The sequence below is a fragment of the Nansenia antarctica genome, assembly GCF_963989245.1.
Source record: "Nansenia antarctica genome assembly, chromosome: 4".
NCBI lineage: Eukaryota > Metazoa > Chordata > Actinopteri > Argentiniformes > Microstomatidae > Nansenia > Nansenia antarctica.
In genome coordinates, this window is record NC_137689.1 from 46679718 (window position 1) to 46702241 (window position 22524).

The 22524-nt window shown below is 47.8% G+C and overlaps 1 protein-coding gene across 1 annotated transcript in view; it reads left to right on the forward strand.

The window, feature by feature from the left end:
* erbin (erbb2 interacting protein) overlaps nucleotides 1-22524 on the forward strand; it is a 76484-nt gene that overhangs the window by 50232 nt on the left and 3728 nt on the right. The window contains exons 9-21 of the mRNA XM_080528449.1: nucleotides 957-1101; nucleotides 3383-3455; nucleotides 6558-6687; nucleotides 6910-7025; nucleotides 8466-8535; nucleotides 12289-12388; nucleotides 14681-14802; nucleotides 15942-16100; nucleotides 16593-16781; nucleotides 16914-17031; nucleotides 17278-17461; nucleotides 17810-19427; nucleotides 20808-20951. Coding sequence (XP_080384575.1) covers nucleotides 957-1101; nucleotides 3383-3455; nucleotides 6558-6687; nucleotides 6910-7025; nucleotides 8466-8535; nucleotides 12289-12388; nucleotides 14681-14802; nucleotides 15942-16100; nucleotides 16593-16781; nucleotides 16914-17031; nucleotides 17278-17461; nucleotides 17810-19427; nucleotides 20808-20951 — 3168 coding nt within the window. The remainder of the gene's footprint in view (nucleotides 1-956; nucleotides 1102-3382; nucleotides 3456-6557; nucleotides 6688-6909; nucleotides 7026-8465; nucleotides 8536-12288; nucleotides 12389-14680; nucleotides 14803-15941; nucleotides 16101-16592; nucleotides 16782-16913; nucleotides 17032-17277; nucleotides 17462-17809; nucleotides 19428-20807; nucleotides 20952-22524) is intronic.

Genomic DNA, 22524 nt, shown 5'->3' on the forward strand with positions numbered 1-22524 from the left:
TACCTCAGCTCTCATACTGTCCTGTGGTGTTTTTAGCCATGGTGGTGAAGCCGTTGCCCAGACAGACGGCGCTGCATGAAGACAGAAGCCAGCGCTGCCTTTGTTTGGTCTAACGAACCGAAATGGCCAGCTTGTTTGTAAATGGGTCACAATTAAAGCATTATTTTCGCCAGTATTCTAACAGCACAAATCGTAATCTCAGTCTGGCCTCACGTAGAGATTTTTGGATTACCGCCTGCAACACATTAAAAAATTGCAGAAAACTGACTGGAAATGGTGACATTTAACCAGAATGTTCAATGCACCAGTGAACAACAACAATGTGCCCTAATATTGCATCACAACACTGTTAAGAAACCACCCACGGTAGAGTCAGTGCTACACAATCAGCATTTTTTTTGGTTTACACCCATATAAGGTGTGGAGGATACAGTGTTATGTTCTAATTTTGGGGGAATTCATTTTGTGTGGTGGTTATGAGGGGGTTGATGAAGCCGTTTTTGTCTTTACACCCGTACAAGGTGTGGAGGATACAATATTATGTTCTACTTTTTGTGGAATTCATTTTGTGTGGGCGGTTATGCAGGGGTTGATTAAGCCTCTTATACACCGGGCCTCTGAGAGCCAGCTCATGGAACTGTTGATTAATGAATGACCAGGGTTAGTGTGTCAATCACACTCTAGGATAGCAGCTCTGGGGCTCCGTGTCTGGTTCGGTGAGTGTTTAACCATTTCAGTGCGTCCAGAGTTCAGCCGCCACCACTCACCACTTTCATTTGCTTTCAAGAAATAATATAGAATTGCTGAGAAGAACTGATGATTTGTATATTATTGTTAAACTGGTGTAGATGAGGGTGAATTTGCTCCGGTTAAGAGTCTGTGGAACTTTGGATGGGTCTTGATGTCAACCAAGAGGGAAGAGATGAGTGTGAATCCTGTGTCCTGTTGTTGTCTAGATGATGGGGACACTAAAGCAGCTGGCCTACCTGGACGTGTCCAAGAACAACCTGGAGATGGTGGACGAGCAGATCTGTGGCTGCGAGAGCCTGCAGGACCTGCTGCTGTCCAGCAACGCCCTCACACAGCTGCCCGGGTCCATAGGTACGGTCAGGTCAAGTCCCGCCTCACCTACAAATCCCTCCACGCCTGCGCCCCCCAGTTCCTCACTGACCTTCTCCGTCAACACACCCCTTTCCGGAACCTCAGACATGGGTCTGCTCTCCAACCCCCGCACCAACCTACGGACCTTCGGGGGCAGAGCTGTCAGTGTGGCAGCTCCCACCCTCTGGAAATCTCTCCCCACAGCGATCCGCAATGCCCCTACCCTGGACACTTTTAAATCAGCCCTCAAAACCCACCTGTTCTCTAAGGCCTTTGGCCTCTAGTCTAGTTAGAAAGAAATCTGTTAAAGCATCCTTGGGTTTGAGAAAGGCGCTATATAAATCTAAGATATTATTATTATTATTGTTATTATTATTATTATTATTATTATTATTATTATTATTATTATTATTATTATTATAGGTAAACCTACAGTCACCTCAACATAAAGGATGGGGGGGGGGGGGGTGACTCAGCCCCCTCTGCCCCTTTTTCGGCCGAGCCACTGCTCCACTGTGTTTCCCAGTGAACAGCTTGGTGGCTCTGTAGTGAGAAAAGGAACGTCGGCAGTAGTAGAATCTCATTAGAGACTGAACGACGCATCAGAGGTTGTTTGTTAATGAGGAGGCCTAGATGGCGCAGACCGGTTCTGTTTTATTTTCCGTAGGGATGCACGATATGCATTTTTTCCAACCGATACCGATAACCGATGTTTACCCGCTTCTCGGCGCCGATAACCGATATGATAACCGATATGAGAACAGATATAATTTTACAGTTGATAACCTGTAGTTAATGCACACCTGAAGGTAAGAAAAGCTATGTAGTGAGCAAAGATTGATGATTTAATATTCCATAGTGATCTCACCAAATCTAACTTACATCACTATTGTTAACACAACAAAGAGAACACTTCTGACTCTTCAAATGTTCATTTATTTAAAAAAAGGAAATACATTTCAACATTGTTGAAAATCACATCACACTCGCTAGTCAAGCCAAACTATTGCAATGCATGGATTGGGTGAGTAATCCCCACTGCTACCTAGTTAACTATAACACTACTTTACATTGTTACCTAGTTAACTAGAACACTACTTTACATTGTTACCTAGTTAACTACAACACTACTTTACATTGTTACCTAGTTAACTAGAACACTACTTTACATTGTTACCTAGTTAACTAGAACACTACTTTACATTGTTACCTAGTTAACTAGAACACTACTTTACATTGTTACCTAGTTAACTAGAACACTACTTTACATTGTTACCTAGTTAACCCAGAACACTACTTTACATTGTTACCTAGTTAACTAGAACACTACTTTACATTGTTAGCAGGCTCACAAAACAAGCTGTGTTAGTTGACTAGCGATGTGTCATTCATTTTTAACAACGCTTAGTTCGCGCTTTTATTTTGAAATCGCGAAAACGAAAACAGAAGTCAATGTCGGAATGAGCCTCTCCTTGTTGTTCAGAGAACAGATGCCAAACTACCGACATGTTTGCTGTAATAATATGATTTGGCAGTAGAAAGCCATCAGTCAATAGCTCGTCTCATTCACAGAACAGCATGGGTTGCCTGCACTGTTTGATTGCGTATTTTAGAGCAGACTACAGAGATGGTGAACATTAGCACTAGCTAACATTGGCTATCTATTTACCTTAGCTTACCAATTGACTGCATGGCTGTACGCAGGCGCAGCATCAACAGCGCGACAACCGGAACCGGAAATATTTCCGGCTTCATATTATCGGCTCTATATCGGCTAAAATTTAATAAAACCGATAAATATTTAATAACATTAATTTCCCAATATCGGGCCGATAATATCGTGCATCCCTAATTTTCCGTCTATATTAAACGGAGGTGTGGGGGGGGGGGATTCGCTATGCTATGGATGAATATTTTAGTAAGATTTCAAAGGAATAACTTCTAATTTCAACCTGCCTTTTACGGAACGTCTGCGAATGCAGTTATGTCACACTGATGAAAGAGATGGCAGTGCACATTTCCTGCCTTCATGATGTAAGATGAAGCAAGACGCACGGAAGTCAGTCCGCCGTCTATTAGTTTCCGGTCAATAGTTGCAGACCAATTACAGTACCGTCGGCGGTATGAAATAATGTAATGCGTTATTGTAACGGATATATTCCCTCTTTTTTGTGAGTTCCAATCAATACCTGTGCTGCGCTGCGGCCGTGTGCTGTCCAGTCCTCTGACGTGTCCCCCCCCCCTCTCTCTCTCTCTCTCTCTCTCTCCATCTCTCTCACAGGCTCGCTGAAGAAACTCACTGCCCTCAAAGTGGACGAGAACCAGCTCATGTACCTCCCAGACTCAATCGGAGGGTGAGTAGTTCAGCTGTATCGGAGGTTGTGTATACTAGAGATAATGCTGCTCCCTCCATTCACTATTGGTTTGGTGAGAGACAGGAAAGATGTCGCCTGTCCCAGGGATACATTTCTGACCAGTCACCACGCATATATTATATATTAGCGCTAATGACAGTTGCTATTGCTCGGTTTGGGTTGCTAGGATCCATCGCCCTAGCAACACCTGTGTAAGACTAGAGCGGGTGACTAGGACAGAGCCAGTTGAAGTGTGTCTTGAAGCCATTACAACAACTTTGAAAGGAAATCTGTCATGCTAATAAGTTAATGTAGTGTCTCTGTGGTCCCCAAAACACGTCAATTAAGTTTTTTGCTGAAAGTACCATTCATATTTGGATCTAAAGGCATTCTAGCATGCCTCTAAACGCCTCTGTTTCAGTCCTTTTCTCGACGGGCTGTTTCAAGGGTCGGGAAATCTCCTTTTCTTTCTCTGTTTTCTGCTGATTCGCGGTGGAAAAACACACAGTTCCAGAGGGAATAAAATTCAAAAGCAAACGGCCCAGGGTTCCCCACAAAACAAGAAATCCAAAACCATTTACACGGAAACGATCACAGTTCTAATGTAGCAGACGGCGGGGGAAATGCAAGGGCCCGACACAACGGATGTCGATACTCGCCGTCTCCACTTCAACACTCCCAACGTGGCGTGAGGCCAAGAGACAAATCTGAACGGCTCGTTAAATCGCATGTTTTCGCAAATAACAAGCCCGCAAAAACGGATCGAATGCCATATGGATCGGCCCTCATCCCTTTAATACCGTAACGGAGGATGGAGGGGTCTCCTGCGTAGAGCGCATTCATGAGGAAGAGGAGGAGCTTGTGGTCTGTGATGGAGGCTTCATCCCTGGTGGTTTTGGTGAGGGACCTAAGCCCCTCCCTCCCTCATCTATCCGGGAGAGAACAGCCGTTCTCCTGCACCCAGGAGACCTTCTGATACACAGTTGATTGACAGATTACCGCAGTGTTCATTCGGCTAGACCCAGCACAGATGGACCTCATACACAGACAGGTGAAACCAGCTGTTGACGGTTGGCGGGTTAAAGGTTAACAAAGGGGGGGTGAAGAACTGACCTTTTGGTATTAAATGTGGTGGATCTATTACGGGACCAACAGCCAGATTTCATTTGAATACAGTCTTCGTTCAAGACAACTACAGTCCTCTTTAAAGTCCCCACCCGTTCCAAAATGGCAACCTAGGCGTAGTCTACAGTACGCCACACTTGTCGGTTGTCCGCCTTTATTCTTTTACCTGTTACGGTTCTTTTTTGTGATTTTGTTTCCAAACATGGCCAATTTATCCCTCATGTTACTTAGGATTTCCTAGTCTGGGATTAGGACTAACTCCTAGGTCGGATTATGAAGATATGATTGCAAGGACCGTGGTTTAATCCCGGGGCAAGGATTGTAGCCAGCTAAAGCGTCCTGATTAAATGCGTTTAATCTTTTTGATTTAATTCATTTTTGACATGTTGCCTCCTGATCCGTGTTGTTATCCAGTGCTCATGTGTGTCTGCGGGCTGAGCTCTGAAACGCTCTCTGGCCGGAGGGAATATGGAGCAGGGTGATATTATTACTTCTCCTCAGAGCTATTTTTAGCTTGTGGCGACTGTCCGGCAGATCCAGCTCACGGAGCGTCGGACGGAGCCTCTCGCCAAGCGTCAACATTTCATTCTTCAGAAAGATTAGGTTAAGATTAGATTCAACTTTATTGTCATTGACAGAGTACAAAGTAGTCAAGTACAAAGACAACATAACACAGTTCGGCATCTAACCAGATAGTGCAAAGGCCATAAATGGATGGACAGCGCGCAGTATACGGTATTACAGTGAGTATAAGTCAATGAATATGAAGTCAGTATACGTGCAGTCGCCCTGCTCTCTCGTCGCTGTTTCCACGCGGCCTCTGACGGGGGGGCTCTCTCTGCTATGCCCTGCGCCTGGTTTTTGAAGTCTCTCCCATAAAGCTTTTAATACCTCCCCCAGCACACTCTGACTGTTGATAAAACATGCTTCACTGCCACCCACCGAGACCATCACCAAAACCCTTTTTTTCAGTCGGAGGGAAAGAGGGCCCATTAATCAAACCTCGACCTTGGCCAGCAAACGTCCGCTCTCGATTCGGTATCGATATTGACTAACGTGAACCTTAGGCCCGGTGTTGTGGCTCGTCACTGGGATGAAGAGGATATCAGAGATGTCTCCGACACTCGCTCGTTATTGGAGTTTCAGGAACGGAACATCTGGCTGAACTTCAGCTTTCTCCGCAAGGTCTTACGACATGAATCATTTATCCGCCGTATTTCTTTTTCAGATCGATGTCGAAATAGCAAATGTAGATATAGTTATATTATGCAAGCTTGGCGTCTTTTTTTAACCAACTGTCAAGCAGCCTAATAAGAAACAGATTGGCGCGGGGGGAAGTAGTCTCGCATAGACTGTTTCTGTGACAGAATCATCCGAAACGCATTTTTCCGTGAGGCGCCCTCTAGTACGTTGTAGAGCGTTCTGACCCCTGCGGCGGAGGCTGTTGGAGGTAGAAATCGGAGGACGGGCTCACTGTAATGCATGGACATTGACAGACATTGACTGACCGTTTAGACAGAGCGAAGGCTCGGTCGGGACAGGGTCAAAGGATGCCGTGGGGCTGTCAGTGAATTCGAGCGTTTTAGCTAAACGGAGCTATTGCAGGTGCTGCCGTCACTAGCCTCATCTGACAGCCCTCATAGGCACACAGTGCAGCACCAAATGTCTTTAAAATGCAATCAGTAAGGGATAATCATTCCTTGACTTCCACTGCACTGCAGCTGTCCCTAGAACAGGCTGCTGTGTAAACCGGTAGTGCCTGCTGCCCTTTTGACAGTCATCCAGTTGTTCCAGACAGGCAATAAAAAAATAATAATTAAAAAGTAATTTTCCTGCTATTTATAAAACAAGCTCTTTGTCCCCCCTACTCATAATACACCATTTTAAATCAGTGAAACATAAAGCTTGTTCAGCAGGCCATCATAAGTCTTCACCTCTTCCTCCTCCTCCTCCTCCTCCCCCCCTCCTCTTCTCCAGGCTGACGTCCCTGGATGAGCTGGACTGCAGCTTTAATGAGATCGAGGCTCTTCCGCCCTCCATCGGCCAGTGTGCCAGCATTCGCACCTTCGCTGCTGACCACAACTTCCTCACACAGCTTCCACCAGAGGTGTGTGTGTGTGTGTGTGTGTGTGTGTGTCTGTGTTCTCTTATTGACAATAGTCTGTATAATGAGGACTATTATAAGGAGTAGTCAGTAACCCTAGCATGTGTGTATGCCTGTACCTCTCTGTCCTGTATATATCAGTGACCCAGCTGTGGTGTGATCTGATGACTCTCCCCACTGGCCCCTGGTCTCTCCCCCCCCCCCCCCACACACACACACACACAGATGGGCAGCTGGAAGAGCGCCACCGTGCTGTTCCTGCACTCCAACAAGCTGGAGTCTCTGCCTGAGGAGATGGGGGAGATGCAGAAACTCAAGGTCATTAACCTCAGCGACAACAAGTGAGTCTCTGGCCCGCCTCCGGCTCCCTCTTACCTCACCTCTGGCTCATCCCGGATCTCTTGTCGTCGTCCCCACCCCCGGATCTCACACTCTCATCTGAGACAGGAGTCTGTGAACCGCATTAACACCGAGGTGGCAAATGTGTAGAGGTGTTGATAGCAGTGGCGTAATACTGTAGGTTCCAAATTCATCTTTAGTCGCATCATATTGTAGAGGTTTACACATTTTGTTAGAGTTGAATGGGGAATCATGCGAGCGCTCGCCCTCTGTGTGAGGCTTTTAAAGACACACACAACACACGCACGCACGCACGCACTCACTCACTCACTCACTCACTCACTGTGTGAGAGGCTTCAACACACACACACACACACTGTGTGAGAGGCTTTAACCATGCACATACTGTGTCCACAGAACAAATGGAGACTTTCCGTCATTATGATACACATTTCTTAACATCCACACACGCTACCGTGACTAAAGCCCCAACTGTAGAGCAGTCATGTTCACCTGACGTTAATCCGCGGAAAACGGATGACCTCGTGTGTACCGTGACTACTTCGTATATTTCTCGTATATCGCTGTACCAGAATTTAGATTTCCTCCCTTTTTTTCTCCACGGTTTCCAGCCTGCCAGCGGAGCGTCTGTGGACAGTTTTACACTGTTGTTAAAATGGCAGCAGCCTTCCCAGCTGCCTCCTTTGTTGTTGGACTCGTGCTACTGTTGCCACACGGCGCCTCGTAAAACATGCCCATCCAGCTTACCACCGCAACCCTAGCCTCTCCACTAAAGTGGATTATATAACTCCCTGAAAGAAAAAAAACAGGAAAAACACTGGTCGTGTCAACAGTGGGGGGGGAAAGAATGTCTTCTGCATTCCCCTCCCCGCACACACACACACACACACACACACACCATCCGAAGCCAAAGACATTAATAATCGTCACGTAGATATCCAGAATTTTAAGTTGGGGGGCGGGGGGGGGGGTGGGCGGGCGGGCTGGCTGGCTGGCTGGCTATGTGTGGGTTGATAGTCAGTCCTGAGAGTGGGTATTTCCAGGTGTTTTTCACGGCCACAGTGCCCGTCCTCTGCCAGCAGCGGTAAATAGATCCCGCCGCGACTCAGCAGAAGCCCAATGTGATTGAGTTCCTATCCCGGGTTTTTCTTTCCAGAGAACGAAAGAGTAGAGACATCGTTTATCACCATCAGGTTTTTTTTCCCCCACTCTCCTCCGCTCAGCTGGCCTCCGAGACGTGTCGACACAGCGCCGTCTCCTCACCTGCTTCAGGTGTTCTTAAGTCCTGTGTGTGTGTGTGTCCTCACCTGCTCCAGGTGTTCTTAAGTCCTGTGTGTGTGTGTGTGCGTCCTCCTCAGGGACTTGGTTGTTCAGGATGACTGAATGCTGTCTTTCTCTTTTTTTGTTTTGTGTCACTACAGGTTAAGGAACCTCCCCTACAGCTTTACCAAGCTGAACCAGATGACAGCGATGTGGCTGTCTGAGAACCAGGTGGGGATATCATCACGCCGTGCGGTTGTTTTTGTATTCCAGCGATTTTCACCTCCTGGGATTTTCAGCTCCTCGAAACCGTGACCTTTTGAATGTGTAATCGTCACTATGCACGCGCGTCTCACTGTGGGGTTTCCACTTGTGGGGGTTTCCACTTGTCCTTGTTGGCGATGAATTCCATTATCGATTCGTCGGGTCTTGTTCCATAACAAACCTACTTCCTGTTGACGCACGCCACGCTGTCTTGCCACGGTGTAGGCATCGCGAATCATAGCGAATCATAGCGCTACCTATGGCCGGAAAGGGCAGAACCTATGACCGGAACCGGAAAAGTGGGAAAATCCGGTACCTACACCGGCGCGAGCGTGAATCTGTCTGCTGTCTGCTGTCAGGACATGCTAGTGAGTTAGCTAGCAGGGTTAGCTCGCTGCTGCCGCTAGCTGACTGTAGGGCTGCAACGATTAGTCGACATAATCGACGACGTCGATCATAAAAACTCGTTGACGTGGAATTTTAGTGTCGACTAATCGCATTTAAAAAAATATATAATAACAGGATTTTTTTTTTTTTTTTTTTACGGGAGCCATGCAAGAATCAGCTGGGTAAGTTTTAGCTAACGTTGTTAGGCAACTGGCTAACGTTATATTGTTAGGGTCGTAATGTTTATGTTAGCTTTACTGTTACATGTTGGAAAACAACGTCTCATGGACAGGGCTGTACATGCTATGAGCGTTTGTGCTATTAATTTATTTGCCCTGTGGCACGCGTGTGACAGACAGAGGCGCTTGTATGTAACGTTACGTAGCAGGGGTTTTCCATGTTGAAGCCAGGAGAACGCGAGATGAAATGAAGTGAGGGGTGGTCGCTATTAAAATACCAGGTAGTCATGGTGGATGATCATGAATGATGCTTGATAAGTGAATGCTATTTCAATTATGTTGAGTCCACCAGCGAGCTGTCTGTAAGATAAACAGCGCCAAGCGTAGCCTACTAACGTGAGCTGTCTGTAGTCTAGCCAGCAATGCTAGCTAGCCAATCAACTAGCTCTGTGAGCAGCTGTAGCTTGGCGTAACGTTCGGTTAGATAGCTAGTTAAGCCGGATTTATGCTTCTGCGTCGCCATTTACGCGCAGCGAAAACCCACACGACTAATCGCGACTAATCGAAAAAATAACCGACAGATTAGTCGACTACCAAAATAATCGTTAGTTGCAGCCCTAGCTGACTGTCACTACGCTGCTCGTCCAGCTGTAGTCTGCGTAGCTGTGCTGAGAACCAGAGCACTAACTATGTTTCTATAGAGGAGGGTTACAGCTAACTTCCTATTGTTTTATTATATAAGTAGTGCTGGGCTCAGCCCTGCCATGGTCTCCTGCTCTCCATGCAAATGCGTTAGTGTGAGTTCTGGCGAAGCGTCAGCTAAATGACTGTAATGTAATGCGATAGCCAGCGAGTGTTTGCTCGCATTCATGAATTCAATATTGCATGACAAGTGTATTTAGCTAGCTGGCTAACGTCAGTGGTAGAGCAGAGGTGATAAGCTAAAGGCTAGCTAGTGGTAGCCTACCATGAATTAGAGTGAGGCACTGACTGTAGCCTAGCCTATTGTATGGAGTGAGAGGACACATTGCATTGTTTTGGAGCATATCTGTTTTATAAAAACATTAGTGTCTTGTCTGTAGCCTATATTGCACTTTGGGTTACTGACCTTTACATTAAGCAAAGTTATTATTACCTAAAACAATGCATGTATTGAGCTAGAGTTCAACTACTTTATTGAAACAATCTACCGCCATAGTCCATGGCCTGTTGTTATACCTATTTGATGTAGCAAAGCCTTTTTTATTTTTATACATTTTTTATTTTTATTAATACTTATTCATTTTGCACATGTATAGGCCTGGCTGATTTAGAAAACATAAAATAAAATTTGCAAAATAATTCTTTTTTGTGTGTGTATCCGATTAATCGAAAAAATTAGCGGCAGATTAATCGATTATCAAAATAATCGTTAGTTGCAGCCCTAAATTGAATGTCTGAAGAGCCCACAGCGAGTAGCCATCGAGCGCTCACTAAAAGGCTTTTACCGTTTCATGTTTCTCCTCTCCTCAGGCGGTGTCATAGAACGTTTTAAGACTGTCGCTTTTTGGGGGGGCCGCTTCTGGCCTTTTGTGATGACTTAACAATCGCCGGCGCTGACAGAGGTCCATTGATTCCGTCACCCACTGCTGTCCTTACTGACCTCTCACACAATGGTGGTCATTGTAGAAACGGGGGCGGGGGGGCGGCAGTGGTGATGTTTTTGGGTGAGAAACGACTGGCTGAAGTTGGCTTTGCAAACCCCGCTGCACAGACGGCCAAAAGCAGGGCTAATCCCATCGGAGTTCAACCCGGGGAAATGCATCTTAAACACAATAAAACACTTCCATCAAATCTAATCCCAAACGTACCGTATGGCGATTGGCCGTTCTCCAAAGTCTACAGCTGCAAAACGAAGCTTCGATGTCGTCCGTCCGTCCGTCCCCCCGTCCCCCCTTACAATATTAGAAAATATAACCTTAGATAGCCTACATCTCACACACACACATCCAGTAGTTCACTGTTGTTATCATCACAATGTGTGTGGTGATGAGGAGTGTGTGTGTACCAGTGTGTGTGTACCAGTGTGTGTGTACCAGTGTGTCTGTACCAGTGTGTGTGTACCAGTGTGTGTGTACCAGTGTGTCTGTACCAGTGTGTGTGTACCAGTGTGTGTGTACCAGTGTGTGTGTACCAGTGTGTCTGTACCAGTGTGTGTGTACCAGTGTGTGTGTACCAGTGTGTGTGTACCAGTGTGTGTGTACCAGTGTGTGTACCAGTGTGTGTACCAGTGTGTACCAGTGTGTGTACCAGTGTGTGTACCAGTGTGTGTACCAGTGTGTCTGTACCAGTGTGTCTGTACCAGTGTGTCTGTACCAGTGTGTGTGTACCAGTGTGTGTGTACCAGTGTGTGCGTGTACCAGTGTGCGTGTACCAATGTGTGTGTACCAGTGTGTCTGTACCAGTGTGTCTGTACCAGTGTGTGTGTACCAGTGTGTCTGTACCAGTGTGTCTGTACCAGTGTAGTGATGAGTGTGTGTGTGTGTGTGTGTACCAGTGTAGTGATGTGTGTGTGTGTGTGTACCAGTGTAGTGATGAGGAGTGTGTGTGGTAATATGAATCAAGGCTGCCTCCCGCCAGCTGGGCTCCTTATTGTGTGTGTGTGTGTGTGTGTGTGTGTGTGTGTGTGTGTGTGTGTGTGTGTGTGTGTGTGTGTGTGTGTGTGTGTGCTCTCAGACCACAAATAACACACACGCACACACAACCTGGACCTCTCGCATTCAGCTGCATTCAAAGCAGTCTGTTAAATAAAAGAATGAACAGACAGTTCATCAGGGACTTCCCGATATGGAATATTTCTCTGCCAGGAGCAGAAGACTTTGATGTTTTGGCAATAGATCTGTCCAGAGCTGGTGTATATCGAAATGAAATGGATGTTTCAAATTACTTCACGTAACTCGCCAGGCTCGTGGCTCTCGGTGCCTGTTTTAAAGACACTACAAAGGAACGTGTCCATGTGTTTTTGTTCTAGGGGTAGGTGTGTTTTTGTTCTCTCCCTATGTGCATATAGTATATATATATATATATATGTAGGGACATTTGAAATATATTTGAAATGCAAAATATTTCCTCAGATGAGCTGGACCTCACAGTGTTCCCTCTCTGTCCCCCCCAGTCCAAACCCCTCATCCCTCTCCAGAAGGAGGAGGATCCAGAGAGCCACAAGACGGTGCTCACCAACTACATGTTCCCCCAGCAGACCAGGACTGAGGACTGTGAGTAGCCTGTTTTTACTTCTAGACTCTACTGGATGTTCAAACACATCGCTGTATCTGGATGTACTTGTGTTGCTTTCACCAGTGTAGATCTGGGCTGATGTTACTCCAAGGAGGGAGACGTGCAAGGAACTGGGCTAGTAGGCTAAACGGTAAACGGACTGCACTTATATAGCGCCTTTATCCAAAGCGCTTTACAACGGCCTCTCATTCACCCATTCACACACCCATTCACACACCAATGGCGGCAAGCTACCATGCAATTTGGGGTTCAGTGTCTTTCCCAAATAAACCTTCGACATGTGGCCAGCCGGGGCTCGAACCGCCGACCTGCCAACCTTACGATCATTAGACGGCGGCTCTACCTCTTGCGCCACCGCCGCCCCATAAAGAGAACTGGGCTGTAGGCTACAGAGAACTGGGCTGTAGGCTACAGAGAACTGGGCTGTAGGCTACAGAGAACTGGGCTGGAGGCTACAGAGAACTGGGCTGGAGGCTACAGAGTACTGGGCTGGAGGCTACAGAGAACTGGGCTGTAGGCTCTGACCAAATGGTCAGACGTTTATTCGGAAAAATGTGAATGAACGTCAAAGTTTTTTGAAAATCAATGACACACTCGCTAGTCAACTAACACAGCTTGTTTTGTGAGCCTGCTAACAATGTAAAGTAGTGTTATAGTTATACTAGGTAGTAGTGTGGATTACTCACCCAATCCATTGCATTGCAATATTTTGGCTTGACTAGCGAGTGTATCATTGATTTTTCTGTGAAATTCTCAGTGAAATTGATATACTTATTTTTTTCTGAATATAAGTCTGAACAATTTGGTTGGTTGCCGATTTGTTCCCGGTTTCACCGGGTGCCGTAACATATACATAATATAATCACTCTTATAAAGGAAGATAGCCTCCATCTCAGCCTTGCACTCCTGTAGTAAACTTGATTGCAGGGTAACCTGGAAGGTGCCTTGAGTCTGTACTCTGTTGGGAACGTGATCTCCTTACCTAACAACAGGGGGTTGAGGTTGAAACAGTAACCGTTGTCTCTCGTGATGCACCTGTTAGCCTGCTTGGGTGTATTATTACACCAGTCTTCCAGCTCTCTGGCCTTCCAGGATTAAAGAGAGATTGGCATCCACTGCTGCTCTCGTAGCGACACTCCTGTCCTTCATCACCTCCTTACTGTCATAGTCATACAGATGTCATGTTTGTCATCTTACAGTCATAGTCATACAGATGTCACGTTTATCACCTTACTGTCATAGTCATACAGATGTCATGTTTGTCATCTTACTGTCATAGTCATACAGATGTCATGTTTGTCACCTTACAGTCATAGTCATACAGATGTCATGTTTATCACCTTACTGTCATAGTCATACAGATGTCATGTTTATCATCTTACTGTCATAGTCATACAGATGTCATGTTTATCATCTTACTGTCATAGTCATACAGATGTCATGTTTGTCACCTTACAGTCATAGTCATACAGATGTCATGTTTATCATCTTACTGTCATAGTCATACAGATGTCATGTTTGTCATCTTACAGTCATAGTCATACAGATGTCATGTTTGTCATCTTACAGTCATAGTCATACAGATGTCATGTTTGTCATCTTACAGTCATAGTCATACAGATGTCATGTTTCGGAGAGCCACAGCTGCTAGTCTTCAAGGGGAAATGCGAATCTGTTTGTCCTTTTTCCAGTGTGTTATTGTGGTACCTACCACATCAGAACCCTTTAATTGGAATGTCTCAGCTTTCAACACTTGAGTTGAAACAAGCTCTCATTGTTGCCGAGGGAACGGAGGGAAATCTCCAAATTGAAACAAAATCTCTCTGGAGGGGGAGAGATTAAAAAGACTTAACGTGTTTCCTAGCAACACAACTTTGAAAACTCCCTCAAAAGCGCAATTTTTGGCCTTGAAAGCAACGGTCCTCGGTGGCTCAGAGAAACTTGCTGCAGAACATGATTTGAGCTTTTCAAACAAACAGAATTCAACACACATCTTTAAGCTCAGTACACTCAGAATATATGACACTATCTATCAGGGCATATTCATCAGCTTTCTTTTCTTATGATCCTGTCGTGAAAGTCACGCAAACAAACATTTCAGGGCTCAATGATGTAGCACAGAACAAGATTGGACAGCAGAAGTAATTCTCGAGACATGATTGATTGATTGAGTGAGTGAGTGATTGGTCTATTGATTATTGAGCTAGCTGCTACTGTGTTTGTGTCTTGTGTAGTTCCTGAGATGTCCTTGTCTCTACTTCACTCCTCAGACATCCCCAACTCCGACAGCGAGAGCTTCAACCCTTCTCTGTGGGAGGAGCAGCGCAAGCAGCGTGCTCAGGTGGCCTTCGAATGTGACGAGGACAAGGATGAGAGGGAGACGCCTCCGCGGGTCAGTACTCCACACACACACAGCCAACATCATTGCCCTTGCTCGTCTGTGTTATCGACGATAGTAGCACGGAAGACAAACCCTTAAAGGGTGCAAAATGTTCAGTCGGCGTCTAATTCTGTCATCTTTTAAAACCACTGTGGAAACCGAGTTTTTTTTTTTGTCATACGACTCCCTTCTGTCGTCTCTTTGTTGTTTTCGTGGAAAAGCGTAGGCATAGTAGTGACCTCCTCCCATATCAGACGGCCCCCCGCCTCCTAGCTTCAGCTACAGAGCTTCAGCTTCAGCGACTGAGTCAGATTGACATTTCCTTTTTTTTTTTTTACTTTCTTTTTATTGAGAGTGAAGTAGAGATTACAGATATATAAAAACAATACTTTTCACGTTTTTTTTCTTTCTCACATAACACGAACATATCCCAAGTGGTGCATCCCAGGATAGAGGGTATAAATAAATACAAATAAATAATAATAATAATAATAACAGTGGTGATAGGTAATGAAGACAGTAGACAGGTATAAATAAGTAAACAAAGAAATAAAGAAAAATAAAGTGCAATTCGTTTCTCTAAGTGAGGATAAATGAGATGTTCTTGTTGGGATATGATATCATATGTCATCAGGTTGACCTTTTCCTTCTGGTTCTGAGACGGACAGTGTCTGCATGTCATTGCCTGCACCTGAGTCTCTATGGAATGTGCCGTCTGCTGAAAGTTGGAAGCGGCCCTGAAGCTCGTCGTGAGCGTGTTCTGAATAGTTTTCTTTCCCCGCCGACCGCGTGCCGTCTCACATGACCCGCTGGTGCACAGTGTGTCTGCTGGCCACGGTGGAGGAGAGGGCAGACGCACAGAGGAGAGGGCAGACGGTACAGGCAGAGCTTGCCAGGAAAGGCACACCACGCCTCCCAAGCTGTCTGGGACTGAGCGTCTGTGTCGCCACTCCTACCTCCAGCCCTTTCCGACACCGGCCAGCCAAGACACTCTGAGATTGCTCTTTTTAATCCTGTCTGTGTCTGTGTCTGTGTCTGTGTGTGTGTGTGTGTGTGTGTGTGTGTGTGTCTCTGTGTGTCTCTGTGTGTCTCTGTGTGTGTCTCTGTGTGTCTCTGTGTGTGTCTGTGTCTGTGTGGTTTCTGGTCTCCAGGAAGGGAACCTGAAGCGCTACCCGACGCCGTACCCAGACGAGCTGAAGAGCATGGTGAAGACGGCCCAGTCTGTGGCCCACCGGCTGAGGGAGGACGAGTCGGCCGAGGAGCAGGCCAGGGAGCGCAACCACGTGGGCGTGCAGGACGTGGGCGTCAAGGTTGGTCCCTCCCCGCCCCCCTCCCGACACCACCGTCTATTCATCCAAACAGACAGGGAGAGAGACAGGGCTTCTCCAGGCGGCCCTGCTGTCCGCAACCGCCTTCCGTGTCCCTCAGATAAGACACGGGACTCAGAGAAACAAGCGTATCAGTCGACTCACTGGAGACAGCCCTCCACGTCGCTGTATTGATCGGAACATACGTTAACGTAATAAGAAACGGTCTAAAAGTTTTTAAAAAGGGCACAGTGTTTCAAAAAAGGTTCTGTCTTTAAAATAACCTAGAATATCTGTTCAGTTGATGTACTGTATGTCCAGTAATGATCAGCGGACGAACCGACTCCACAATGAACCTGGTATTGACTTTGTCGCTAGGCTACCTGGGTAAAACCGTAGTTATAGTATGATGAATACCTAATGTTTCTTGATAGAATAATAATCTAGTTTCCGTACCCTGCCACCCGGGGGTGTGTGTGTGTGTGTGTTGATCAGGTGATCGAGGGGCCCTGTGCTAACGGCAAGGCGGTGGACATGGACCCCAAAGCCCCCGCTGACACCTGTGTCCAGAACTCCCCCGCCCCCGAGTCCAGAGACACCTCTGAGTCGTACAGCTCCCAGAGAGCCCCGCTGGTCAGCTCAGACAACATGAGGACCATGATCAGCCACGAGGACACACTGGAGGTACCGTGTTTTACCGTGGGACAGAATAGACTGGGGAGTTTAGATGAAGTCTCCCCAACGACTCAAAAAAAGGACAGCGCTCTCAATATTATTCAAATGTTACACGCACCTAACTGCACTCTCTCTCTGTAGGATTCTGAGGAGCTGTCATCTGAGGAGGAGGAGATGAAGATAGCCGAGATGAGACCTCCATTGATCGAGATCTCCATCAACCAGCCCAAAGTGGTGGCCCTAAGTAAGGACAAAAAAGGTACCTTATGCTGCCCAAATGAAAATGCACACTATCAAGTGTGTAGGTATTCCCATGCACACGTTTTCCTGAAAGTACTGTCCTGATTGTGGATACGGAAAATTGGTGGCGTACTCGAAACAGTAATCGAAGAACCATGTGTTGTTGTTTTTTTTAAGCAATGGAAGAAGTGAGCCCAAATCCTGTCAGTCAGACTGTGATTGGGTAATCCCTGATGTGAGTTTCCCCTCTGTGTTTGATTGGCAGACGATTGCAAAGACGCGGACTCGTTGCTGGACGAAACGGTGGCCAACAGCAATCAGAACAACAGCAACTGTTCGTCACCGTCGCGCATGTCGGACTCGGTATCTCTGACCACCGACAGCAGCCAGGACAACTCCCTCTGCACCCCCGAGAGAGAGGCCAAGACGCCCTTCCTTCCCAAGAGCAGGTAACCCGTACTTCTTCCTCACAAGCTTACTCCAGGATTTGGAAATATTCACGGAATCTGTTCTCGTTCTCTCGTACGCCGTCAACATGGATTAAGAAGATGGCGTATGTTTAAGGAAGGAAAAAAAAAAAGTGTTGTTTTTCTCTGTTCGAACACCAAATGGGGGATAAAGAGAAAAATGTGTTGATTTACTTACTTACTTTACCGTCAATTTGTATACCTTGTATTTGACAATTGTATATTCTTATACCTGACTTACAGTATATGCTTCTATTCTCCAATAAAAACAATATATATAAACATTTAAAAAAGAAGCTGGCGTATGACCCGCGCTTGGTGTTTCCTCAGGCAAGAAGACGAGAACATGAACCAGCGGAAGGAGACGACGACTCCTCTCCTCCAGAACGGCAACGGGTCGGACACGTCCCTGCAGGCCCTCCTGAAGGCCCAGCAGCAGGGCTACGACCAGTCCAAGTCGCCCGACAAGTCGCTGGGCGACTACGACATCTCCATGGAGGAGCGGCTGGCCTTCATCGAGAAGGGCATCAACAACGGCGTGGGGGGCGGGGCCTACACCCGCTGGGACCAGATCAACATGAATGTGGCCAAGCTCCCGCCACCGCCGGACAACATGGTAGTCCGCTTCGACCACGACGACCCGACCGACGACAAGACCAAGAACGGCCCGCGGACCCCCGCCCTCCTGGGGGACCTCAACAACCAGCCGCCCGGGTTCGGCCACGTCGACGACAACATGGACCGCTTTGAGAACGGCAACCCGCAGGGCGGAGACTGCTTCTTCGACGGGCGCGGCGGTGGGGGGGGTCTGGCCGTGTCGCCTGGGAGGGGGGGGGACGCCACGGCGGCGGTGGTCCGGACGGCCTCGGCGGGCGTCACAGCCAGCAGCGACATGTCCCTCTCCCGCAGCACGGAGGAGCTGTCCCCCGAGAAGAGGTGCCCGCCCCCGCCTCCCCCCGTGGCCAAGTCCCAGAGCGTCACCAACATGGAGGCCGGCGGGGGGGGGATGAGGCTGTACTCCATGGAGGGCGACGGAGGCTCCTACGAGACGGGGCCGGGGGGGAGGGGGGCCGCGGGGCCGGGGGGGGCCCAGGGTCAGAGCATCGTACGGAGCAAGTCGGCCTCCCTGCTCAACGACCAGCCGCTCCAGATCTACCCGGGCTCCTCGGCCTCCTCCTCCGACCTGCTCTCCTCCGGCTCCTCCAAGCCCCCCGCCAGCACCGGCCGGTACCCCCTCTCCTCCAGCATGGCCCTGGGGATGCCCCCCCCCCAGTACAACGTCCAGTACACCAGCAGCGCCGCGCCGAAAGACGGCCTCTGGACGCAGAGGACCCCCGTGCCCCCGGACCACCAGAGCTACCTCCCTCCGCCCCAGCACTCCCTCGCCAACACCAACTACTCCAACCGCAACCAGGCGCCCCCCTACCCCCTCCAGGCCCAGCAGAGGGGCGCCCCGGGGCCCAAGCCGCCCGGCGGCGGGGGGGGGGACATGTGGGGGAAGGAGAGAGGCGGTGGCCAGCAGAGGAGCAGCACCCTGCAGAGACAGAGCAGCAGCTCCTCCACAGCCTCCATGGGGGGGGGGGACCCCCGGCGCATGCAGGTGGCCGAGGGGGAGTACATGACCTACCGTGACATCCACACCCTGGGCAGGGGCCCGCTGGCCATGAGCCAGGCCATGCAGAGGCCCCTGTCGGCCCGCACCTACAGCATTGACGGCCCCGGCGCCCCCCGGCCGCACAGCGCCCGGCCACAGCCCCACGAGCTGCCCGAGAGAACCATGTCGGTCAGCGACTTCAACTACCAGCACGGGAGCCCAGGCAAGAGGCCCAACGTCAGGGTCAAGTCGGAGCACTCACTCCTGGACGGGCCCGGGGTGGGGGGGGGTAGGGTCCCCGCTGACTGGAGGGACCAGGTGATGCGCCACATCGAGGCTAAGAAGATGGAGAAGGTAATGTTTCCAGGAGCTCGGTTCAGGTTCAACCCCCCCCACTATATGTCGTTTGAACGTCGGTTAGTTTCGACGTTCTCGGACCACCGATACGTATAGATGATCCGATACGACGGTCACGTGAAGGTGAATCCTGTGTACACCAGGTTCATAGTTAATTAGCCATTTTTAATCGGGAATATGTTACGCTTAACAAAATAAGGATGTTGTTCGTCTATCATGTATTTCAGTTAGTTCCTTTGTCGCTTCAACTGGATGACATCTCTCAAAAAGACCTCAGTCGTCGCGTTTCTGTCGTCACACCATCTCCGTGTGTTAACTCTGTTCGGTCTCAAACCTCTCTGGCGCTCGCACACATTTTGCTCACCCGGAGCATTTTACTCTCTCCACACTCTCTGTCACACTGTTCAATTAAGAAGAATGGACAAGTGGGACTGCCCCACTCGACAATAACAACCACAAAAGAAACTTTTTAAAAACCAAACGTAATAAACATACTGGAAAGTCGGATAGTTTTTCAACCACATTCATACGTTGTGGTGTCTCACCTCTACCATTTCTATCTGAATGTGTTTTTTGGAAAGTGGAGAGGCTTAGGTAGCAGGTGCTGAGATGTGTGATGGGAGGGGAAGCCACCGTAGACTATTGGGACGATGGTCCCTCGTGACGGGTCTGGAGTCTGGGTGGTCGACCTGTAGCGTCTCCACAGGTACTAGGGTCAGCTGGGCTCTGGGGGTACCAGTCGTTCAAAAAGTTTCATCTGGATCTGAACGATCAGACTCTTTTTTTTTTGCTGTCCACAATCAGATCTTATTATGATTTTTGGGTCGTTTAGGGGAAATCAGCCTGCTCTGATCTGATCCTGGATCGTTCTGATCCAGTTGAAACGTGTTGAACAACTGGGACCAGGGGGGTATTCCATCAATTCCATCGTATAAATGAAAATAAATGAAAACTCTCGCGAGACTTCTCTCTGGGCACAGCGGCCGTGGAAGTGTCCGCGATGCTATCCAAGTCGTAGCCTTGTAATCACATCTATGAACACAGAGCAATCGTTTCCTTAGGCTACTTATTACTTTGACTTTAACCTACTAACACATTAACATTGAAGGAGTTAGAAGAAGGGCAGTAAAAGGCAGTGTAGATATATAAAGATAGCTTCCTCTGCCCTAAGCATGTCAGAGCTGCTGCTGCTGCTACTTAACTCTCTGTATGAACATGTTTGTGATTCGCTGCATGCTGTGTCTGCCGCAATGTGACATGTTAACGTTATTTGTCTATCATTGTTTATTTGTTTAACCGTCACTCATTGGGTGAAGTCGCATGCCTTTACTAAAGTGTGTGTTCGTGTTTGGCTGTATGTGTCATCCCTCTGTTCAGAATGTGCTGTCTCGGTCCTATAATTCCAATTATGCCCCGCTGAGCTGCTCTCACTACGGCAGCTCTAGGGATATGCATGCCAGCCAAGGCTCTCTGGTCTTTAGTGCTGGAGAAGGAAGGCCCTACGGAGCCATGGGCGTCTGTGTGAGTACTGTAACTGGAGCTCCGGCTCCTAACCCAGGCAGATCCCTCCCTCCACCCCTGCTAGTCTCAGGCCCTGTTCCAATACATTACAACCGCTTCCTTCCTTCCTTCCTTCCTCCCTCTCTTGCTACTCTTAATGTGATCCCTGGTCTGGATAAGTGATTTTTCTCTTGTCTGTATGTACGGGTTAAGTGAAAGGACAGTCCCCACCTCCTAATCTCGCCAACACAACCCCCTCAGCGGTCCGCTAGGTGACTTCACAGAAGGAAGGGTGCATGCTAACAGGGTCTCTGTGTAGCTCCTTCGTGTGACTCGACCTAACTTGTTTAAAAGGGGCATGCTTTCTCAATATACAGAACCGAAAAATGTATTCATTGTAAGGCGTAACTCGTAGTCCTCATGTAAGTCGTCATTTAAAGCGTCCCTCAAAGACCAACTGCTGTAGCGTGAGCAAGTACCGTAATAAGTACATTATTAAAAAACGTGGCTGCAATCGAGGCAGCACCTCCAGTGCTGGTGGAACTGAACTTTGTCTCAAAGTAGTAGTTGTAGGAGCACCTCATTCAACACAGCAGGGTTGAAGAGAGCAAAATATGTTTTTTATCTAGTAAGTAAGTAAGTAAAACTTTATTTATATAGCGCCCTTCACAGCACGAATGCACAGGGTGCTTTACATCACAAATAAGGGATAAAAGAGATTTTTTAAAAACAACAACAAAAACAGAGGAACACCTCAAAGGGGCAACATAAACAGAACATAAACAGGAACAATAAGGTGGCTATAAGTGACTACCGGCCTGCCTAAACAAGTGAGTCTTTAATTGGCGTTTAAAAACGAGTTCTGAGGGAGCGGCTCTCAGGTCAGGGGGGAGGGCGTTCCAGAGTCTTGGGGCCGTCACCTCAAACGCTCTGTCCCCTTTTAGTTCTTAGTTTGGTCCTGGGTACGATCTTCTTCTACGATTATCTTGCAGACGGTGTTTCACCGTGAATTCATGAAAACAAATCAGGCCTGCTCTTATGATACAATTCAGCTGGCAGTGGATAACTGTCCAAACATAGGATGTGACTGGCTCGGTGTGATGGGAGTTCATCACACTCTGTTTTGGAGTAGGTTTGGGTGAGCAGTATACAGTATATGATGAGATCACGTCGCATGGTACAACATGCCCCCTTTTAAACAGGCTCGCTACTGTACCCTGATCTGTGATTCATTCCTCCCCCCGCTTTATCCCTTCACCTCCCACACCCCCCTGGCACTCCAATCAAAATGTGCCGTACTAGCCTACATTAGCTAGCCTAGGCTCTGTTAAAAAAAAAAAAAAAAAAAAACATTCATCTAAAGTCATTCTTTTAAATGGCACTCTGATCATCGTCTTGCCTTAATTCCTGCTCTTCACTCCTACCCTTTGATCACTTCAGAATCACTTCATAACCTTTCACTTTGTGAAATGAAAAGATGGAAAAACAGAAAAGATATTCAGGATGTTTTTTAAATAACAAGGTAGTTTCTTTGTTAATAGTCAGGAGGGCTACATTGCTCATTGGAGCTAACGGTAGGTGTGTTAGTTATTAA